The 8,952-nt window shown below is 36.8% G+C and overlaps 1 protein-coding gene across 1 annotated transcript in view; it reads right to left on the bottom strand.

Annotated features, from left to right (window-relative positions):
• The window catches only part of RHOBTB1 (Rho related BTB domain containing 1), a 24,117-nt gene that overhangs the window by 14,614 nt on the left and 551 nt on the right, over positions 1–8,952 (bottom strand). The window contains exon 2 of the mRNA XM_010174534.1: positions 8,857–8,952. This exon is cut by the window's right edge and continues 6 nt beyond it. Within this exon, the coding sequence (XP_010172836.1) occupies positions 8,857–8,952 (96 nt within the window). The remainder of the gene's footprint in view (positions 1–8,856) is intronic.

The following is an 8,952-nucleotide window of genomic DNA, read 5'->3' as shown; positions in this document are numbered from 1 at the left end:
AACCAGCACATGGTGTGCCGCCATCCTATGAGCTCCTGGTGCATGAGTTATGAACTGTATCAGATGTACAGATAGCAGTCCAAATCACTGCCAAAAAGCAAGTGATACAGCACCGACAAAGACAAGACAACTTTAAATTATGAACCTCAGGCTTCAGCAGTAGACAAGTTACAGGTAACCACCTGGAAGTTACTCTGCAATCACTACAATCAGAAACTCTTGAGGTAGGGGAGAAGAAGCAGTATATTAGTTATGTAACAATGGATGGAGCTGTTAAAAACAGCAGAGAAGTTAATGTTTTCTAATTAGAGCTGTTTTGTGTAACAAAGCACTCCATTGGTTTGGGACTGAGATTTTGAAAGACTCATCTGCTTAGACCCTATGTATGTTCCAGAGCTGGTGCAATGAGCTGCACTGCAGATGTACCTACATACCACATTGTTGATCTATCTCTCAATGAAAAACTCCTACATATTTTCCATCTTCACTCTTATTTTAGACAGAACTTGACGGAAAGAGCAATATTAAATGATATTTCATATATTCCATGGTAAGTGTGTTTAAAAGTTTAATGTTTCATAGTCTGAATCTAGAATTATAAACTGTAGTGCTGGCTGCAGATATGTTAATAGGGGTTTAAGTCTCATTAAAGCAACAGGCTGCCTTCTGAAATGTACATGCTGTATTACCTAGGAAGAAGTTGTTCCCTCTAGTTTATAATTTACAAGTTACCGGGAAAAACTGCTGCATGTAGGAATTGCTGGTCACGTGTAAGGGATATCATTTGCCATGTAGTCATGGAATAATACTGTTGAGTTTGGAAAAGAGAAGAAATAAAGCTGTGAGGAATATAGAATGTGAAGAGGAGATATCTCTGAACTGTGTACCAATGCAGGGAGTGGGAGAGAGGAAAAGGAGGAAGACTGAACTGTATTGCCATGCTATTGTATAATCTTTCTAAAGGACAAGTCAAAAGTGCATATTTTGGTTTAGAGAGCTTAAATGAGACCCAAGAGTTAAATCTGACAGAATCAATTTAAGGATAAACAAATTATATTTTGGTTGAGAAGTCTGTTGCACATATTTAATCAAATCAAACTTTAAGAATAGACTTGGGGATGGAGGGAAAAAGAATCCCAGTGGATTTCTCCTATTATAGTCTTTATTTTTCCCTATTTTTAGATATCAACTTTCTCCAAGAAGCAAGGTTGAAGTAAGGGAATCTATCAGAATTTTACAGAGCCAACAATTTGGTAGAGGTTCATCCAAATGGTTAGACTCTCTTGACTTTACCAGAACAGCTAATCCCAAGACATTTATTTATTAATAAAAAATTGCTTTGCTTTCACTCCTTCTGCCCTTACTTTTTTTCCTACACACTTCCCATAATTTTCCCAAGGTTCCTCAGAGACCTACATCACAGCTGAACTTATCCTACTCGAGACCAGAATTTGACAAGAGCTATGTCTAGTGTCCACCTGCATAGTCTTTCAATCATCTGAAAACAGATTGTGTAGGGCAGCAGCCTGAGTGCAAATACCAGCTCCCAAGTTCCCAAAGACAGTAGTTTCAGGCAGTAGAAGGCCACCTAAGAATCTCGTTTATGGCTGAACAAAACCCTGCTACATCTCCAAGTCGATCCAAATATATTTTGAAGAGAGAGATTCATTCAGTTATACAACATTTTTCATGCATGCATCTCACTGAGCTGAAAAAAAAATGGTGCAGATAAGCAAGGCTGATCATGTTTTAAGTAGACTCAGTTTTTAGTAAATGCAGTTGCAGCCATCACATGAAATGAGAAGAAATTCATTAAGTGACTGGTGAGCGTAACAAAATGACCTGAAGACACAGGACTTATGTGCACACACTCAAAACAGATGAGAGGCCAGGAAGACTAAAATGCAGGGAGTGCCTGGCATGTGAAGAACTGAAGATATCCAGGTAAGGCAGGGCAAGACCATGCAGTGCCCTGGATGTGAGTAGGACAGTCAATTATTTCTATACTTTACCAACAGCAGTGAAGCTTCTTAAGTACTCATGTAATGTGCGAAACTGTCAAAATGCCCTGAAATATATTCAGATTTTGTGGTGAGTAGCATGCAGATCTATTGCTAAAATTTCTGTAACATCATTTTTAGTAGGAAACAACAGTAATAGAAAGAAGATAAAGCTACCTTTAAGAAAATTGCATATTTCAAGACTGTGCTTCAAAAATGGAAAGAGTTTTCCCACACATTCCTAACAAACAATATATCACTCTTAAGTGCTAAGCATTTAAAAATCTTTTCTATTTCCTTTGAGGCACTCATGGGAAAACAGTGGTCCATTTACAGATAATGACAAAAAGTGTTTTGATATCACAAATAATTATTAAAATATCTCATTTTCCATTGCAGAAATGTTTATAACCTACACACATGTACAAATGCCTGACCAGCAATAGTGCTAAAAAGAATGGCAAAGTCATGTAGAACAATGTTACAAGAGGAAAACAATTTTATTTTTAATTTAAAGGACTGCTTACACAGTCTTGGAATTTGGTTCATTTTATTGCTAGCTATAAGAAATAAATTCACCCATAATTCTGGTTCAGCATTTACATACGAAAAATTCCATCTTAGTGCTAAATAAAACTTTGCAGTTGAAACAGGCTGCCTGCAAGGTACACTAGCATGATTCTGGGCTAAATTTTGCCAGGAAAACTCTCCTTGGAATCAGGTATGTTTGCAGTATACACATCCACCATAACATACCAATACATTCCTTTTTTCCTTTCCCTGGAGCAGAGATCTAGATTATTGCATTTCTAACGCAGGAACAAAAATTTGATGATAAATGTAATTCTAGAGATAGTTAATTGAGGCTGAAATGCTGAAATACTCTGTGTATCACGTGCAAAATTGGGGTTTATAAAAGTAAGACACAAAGCCTGAACACTAAATCAATGGAGAAGGATGAGAGAAAATGATAGAGCAAGAGAAGGTACAAGGCTAACTGGAACACATCTGATCAACCTGGGGCAAACACCAAAACTTACAATATCATACAAAGGGACAGATAAGAATATAGCTAAAAATGCTTTGTAAAATATATCAGCTGACTGCTGTCTCTGGACAGCAGTCTGAAAATAAAATAATGAGAAATAAATTCACAAAACAATGGAGAAACCAGAAACACAGGGAAAGGTGGGCTTTTCAAGCTTATTTTCTGTTATTGTAAGGATGTAGCTGACAGGTGAGAACTACATGCTGTCTTGCTACAGAGGACCAACTAACTTTCATCAAAGATACTGCAGAAGAATAAATGAAAGAAGAAATGAACCCCTTCTTTACTCTTGGCCTCCTTCTCTAAAAAAACCCAGGAACCAATGATCAATCAGAAAAACATACTGAGTTTAAAAGAAGTAGGAAGATAAGCAACATGTTTAGAAGAAAAAAAATATTTCAAGATAGGGGAGGGATGTAAGGATGGAAAAGAAAAAAGAAAAAGGAAGATCCAAAGCTAGTTTGCAAAATTCAGTAAAAGTATGATTCCTTATAAGTACTGATGAAGAACATAGGAAGTGAGGGACAAGACAAAGAGGGAGGGAAAAACTGAGAGAAGATGAAAGAATGACAGGGCCTAGTTTGCATTCAGTATGACTGACTTCTGAAGTCATAGAAGACATGAAAACTGAACATTAACAGATGACAGATGCATCTTTTTTTCTGGGGAGAAAATATGGCACCTATTCACAAAGAAATAATTCACTAAGATCAATATTCTGATGGAAAGTAACTTCCCAGGTTTAGCATTTCCAAGGGATTTTCATGTTGCCTTGCAGTCTTTTAGGGCAGAGCACAAATGCCCTCTTTCCAACCAGACACTGACTCAAGAGAGCAAGAAAAAATGGAAAATTATGTAATACCACAAATAACCTTTGATAATTTTTCACTCCAGTCAAGGAAGGTTTAAAGCATTACAGGTGTCTCTCTGCTATAGATAGATTACATAAACATCAAGTTGAACCTCAGACCTCACCAACAGTCATTTGGTGCATGCACCTTTTTAAAGAAGAAAGGATTCCTAACAGCAATTCCATAACAACCTCTTTCTACTCACAATATGGAATCATGGTGGGATGCAGAGAAGAAAAGTAGTAGATCTACATTAATTTAACTGCTTTAAGTATATAAAAGCATATAACTTTACAACAAGTGAGTGAAAAACCCTCAAATGTTAATGCAGATAACGAAAGAAAAAAAAAAAACAACTAGTGCATACGCACTCTGTATCAGAATAAAATTACTCAAGAAAACTCTCTCTCTGGGAACCTCTCTGCTTATTCTACTCTTTCTTGGGGCTCATCTGAGTCAAACTGAAAGGGAAAAAAAATCATAAACATTAAAAAAAAAAGGTTTTTTACAGGAGTTCTTCAGGACTGCTTCCTGAAGAACTGGAATAGCTTATAAAACACTGCGAAGTAGATGAGGAGGCTCACAAATTTTGCTATTTTAAGATAATTAATCACTTTTTGTGGCAGCAAAACATGGCAAAAGGAAGCAGCCAAGGTAAGAGACATCTGAAAACAACTGGATTGCCCATCAGATGACCCTCTGCTAACAAAGCAAAAGACTATCTTGTGTCTGTTAAGTGCTGCTGCTGTGAAGACACATCTCTGATGATCCCCTCCAACCCATGTCAGTAAATGGCTTGTAAGGCATGTGGAAGGTGGAAAATTATCATAAGATAAAAAAAAGGATAGCAAGACTGCAGGGGAAAGTGTGGGCTTTTATTCAAAGCACTTCTGAAACCTTGGACCTTCTCTGAAGAAAGGAGAGGAGCTGCTGGTCCATTCTCAGCTTTGGTACAGGCAGTGAGTGACAGAGGGCACTGATCTAACTAAAGGCAAACCAAGCAACTCTGTGAAGACACCTATCTCACCCTGATCTCACTGAATTTGCTGAATGCAAACACCATTTTACAGCAAAGCTACCTGGGTTTTGTTTTTATAGAAATATGATCATCACTGCTGTTTAAGAAAAAGAAACAGGGAAAAAAACCAAACCCTACAGAGATCAGTGGAAGTCTTTGAATATCATTGATAAACCCCTATTCTCATGGACCCTTTTCAGCAGTATTCAGAAGGTATAATTCTATGGATTCAATTACATTGAAGTAACTGGTGAAGGGAACTGTAATCACACAGAAAAAGACAAATGCATGTGCTCCTCTGTGTACACAGAATACCCACAAGGCTTTTCCACAACAGAGGAAATACTCTAAGCATATTTTAAGAGGCTCTGTCAGCAGTCTCACAGCAAGGCTCATTCACATTTGTAAGTCATGAGGAAAAAGCTGTTTTCTGTCCATGCTGTATGAACAGATTTTGTTTGGTCTACAGCTCATATTTAAGTTGCAAGTAAATAAATCATATTGGCTGAATTAGCTGACAAACCACATCCATGGTATTGAGAATAAATATTTGATCGGGACTGAATTAACTCTTTGCAGATTTGTGCCCATGTTTACACATACTAGAGCTGCATGTATCAAAAACCAGGATATGTAGGATATTAATCATCAAATTGTAGTCAAACATTTTTACCTGGGAGGGGGAGGGGGAAGGAAAAGTATGCAAAATGGAAGAAAAGTGCAAGTCAGCCTTTTTCCCACTTTACTTTTAAAATTAGTTTAAACACAATGACATGGTGACATCCTCATTCAAAACCAGACTGGACAAGAGGATAGAGGACAGTGAAGTTGAAATGTAAATTAAGATGTTTTCATGTCTTTACACATGCAGTTTTGTGCCTCCCAGAGAAACTGGCATGTAATAACAACTTGAGCTTTATATCAAGTTCCCACCTTATCTGCAGGTTTAAAGAATACAACAGCACTGAGACTAGATTGTTATTAAACAAAAAGGCGACTAGGAGCTGGAAATGAATACACTAATCATAGCAAAGATATTGTCATTTTACAACATTTTGGTGTGATTTTGCATCAAATGAAACCCTGTGGGACAATAACAACAAATGACTGTTTGGTATCACATAGTGCCTACGCTGAACTAAACAGGATACTCCCAAAACTAAAGCACACACTCTAATTTAAGGGAAAAAAAACAAAACAAAACAAAACCCACAACAAAAAAACAGTATGTCATGCTATAAAATTGCAGCAAATATTTCCACAAGTCCCTCCAGCTATATTCCCCTCCCTCCCTTAAGCTGTTAGGAACTGTTTCCCAAAGCTCCCAGAGGACTGTGATTATTAAACTACACACCACACAGTAGAATGCAAGCTGGATCTCACTCTCCATGCTCCCATTTTAAAGGATGGTAGTAGAAATATTAACTATTCCATCCTCAGTGGCATTCAAATATGTTTCTTTCTGTCACACAAAAATAGTGGAAAACACATTCCTTTTGTCATTCTCCTTTCATGTTTCTATCTGTGAAAAATAAAGAATTAAGAAGGATTTATCCTTGCTGCAAGCTCTATTAACTATTCACCCTGACATCTATAGCATAATCTATTTATGTAACATTTTATAAAACTGTGTGGAACAATCTTTTCCAATGAGCAGCAGGTGAATTAATGATCTGCTGGTTCTTGCTACACCATGTTTATGACAATTAGAGGTTTTGTCTGAGTGTTTGGCTGAAATAAGCCTTCCCCTGCACAAGGGGCATATGCATAAAAAAATTTTAAGGGAATCAAAGGGTTATATTAGTATATGATCCTTCAGACAAGCAGAAACATAGGGCACTTGTAGCCTTGAGCAGTTTGGCATAAAATACGGCTTTCACTTTACTTCAAGATTTGACTCAGCTACGAGTATACTGTATCTAATGTACAGAGGTGATTTAAAGTAAATTCTTATAAATGAGAACAACCAATAGGGGAAACCTCTTTTTTAAATGCTAAAATAGATAAAATAATAAACAGTTGGTTTTAAATGAAACAAGTACTTAATCAGTGCTTTCAATTAGGAATTTTTACAAGTGAAATTTGATTTATAAAATAGTTTCTTTAGAGTTGGCATTTACTTTCTGCATTAACAGAGTTGCAGAAAAACCACTAACAGAACAGCAGGTTTCCAGAACAGTTTTTTTAAGTTGATCAGGGTATAGCAAACCTAAGTCTACACAGGCTCAGTTCTGCTAACATCACAAATGAATCACTGTGTTCATATGCTTAACCCCACAAAATCTCAAGTTATTCACATCCTCCTTGGCATTTGCAGGATTAGAATCTAAGTATGTTGTTTCTCCCCTCTCCTGTTCTGTCAGTAAACGTAGGATCAGAGTTCAGAACATGCCTGATGTTGTTCTCTTAATCTCTAGTAATCTTCTCAGTGACACAGGATCTGTTGCAGAATACCAGGAGGCCACATCAAAGAGGAACAGTTAGTGGAAATGTTAAATTACATCCATATTTATCGAAGTAGGCTCCACATGCTGCCAAATGGTAAAACAATATCTATTCACATACTCAAGTAGAACTAAATATTAAGGTCAATATTACCTTGAAGTCAGTAACTTCCCTCACTCACAAAGCTTATTTACAAATGCCACAGGTTCTGTAGCCCAGATGTGTTGCTACTTTAGCTCTTAACACAAAATTCAAGGTAATTCATGACTTTGTGAAAACACAACTAACACAGTGCTATATACAAAGGGGGGTTTGTACAAACTGTTATACAGAGTTTTACAGTGTGAACATTTAACTGGTGGATTCAACCAACAGAACCCTCTCCAGCGGTTCTAAGGAGTGGAGGATAGAAAAGACTGTCATCCTTCAAAGTCACTTGTTTCATCAGGTAGCTCAGAGAGAAGGAAAACACTAAGACAGCACATTTTGGCAACATGGAATTCAAAGCTGGGACAGACACTCTACGAAGCGCATTGCTAGCTGGAAAAAAAAGTATCTGTCTAGTGAAGTTTGATCATCATCAGTGACTGAAGCAGGTATCAAAAGGATAAGAAAAAGTTCAAGAAGGTGAAAAAATGTGCGAGAATTTAGACCTCAATCAAATATCTGTCCGAAACTCATCTTCAGCTCAGTATTTGCCCAATACAGGTAATCCATTCTCCCTATATGTATATTCAAATGCCTGTTACTCAGCTGTTCTGCTGTCTGTATTGCAACAAGGCTGGATCTAATTGACACTAACAAAACAGAAAGACTATCACTGGCTTCAATCCTTGTTGAAACTCTGCTGAAGTTATATTTCCCGGAAAAATCTAACTACATTTTTTTTTTTTTATTATTATTATTTTTTTAGAATTTCCAGGGTTAATCAATTCACCAGCAGACACTTGACATTTATAAAAGAAAAACCTTTCATTTTCTCAGCTTTAATTGAGAAAATACAGAAGAGCCTCATCTTTCATGCAAATAGCTCTGCTTTCAAGAGGTCAGCTGCCCATTCAACATCATAGGTTTTAATAAAATAAATATTTCATTGAGTAGGAGTGGTGTTTCTCAACATCTCTCCTTGTTAGTTGCTTGTTAGGCAATTATATCATACACTGTTTATACAGGTAGGGAATGCTGATGTTCAATTTTGTAAAACTACAGTCTTATTTTACGGAATCTTCTTTAAAATTCAAAATAGGACAACAGTTGTTGACAGAGCTTAGCAGGCTGTTCAAGGAAATGTAGCATAGTAAAACTATGCTGCTTTTTAAATATTTATATCTTTTTTAATCCTTGCAGCAGATAATCCTCTTTGCAGTAGGCAGGAATATGAATACCCTTGATTGTTTTAAAGTCCTTGCTTTTCAAAATTAAGATTTGCCATTTTTTTTCTGCCCTAACATTTTACTAGAAGTGTTACTTAAATTTTTGCTTGGATCAATTTACCTTCCATAAGCAAAGCGCCTGTCTTTGTGGTGGTCCCCAAATGTATCCCACAGCCTGAGAGAAACACTCACTTCATCCACAACATCTCTTGAGCGT

The sequence above is a fragment of the Antrostomus carolinensis genome, unplaced genomic scaffold (genome assembly GCF_000700745.2).
Source record: "Antrostomus carolinensis isolate BGI_N321 unplaced genomic scaffold, ASM70074v2 scaffold26328, whole genome shotgun sequence".
Lineage (NCBI taxonomy): Eukaryota > Metazoa > Chordata > Aves > Caprimulgiformes > Caprimulgidae > Antrostomus > Antrostomus carolinensis.
Note: the sequence above shows the minus strand (reverse complement) of the source record. Positions and strands in the feature narration are given on the sequence as shown.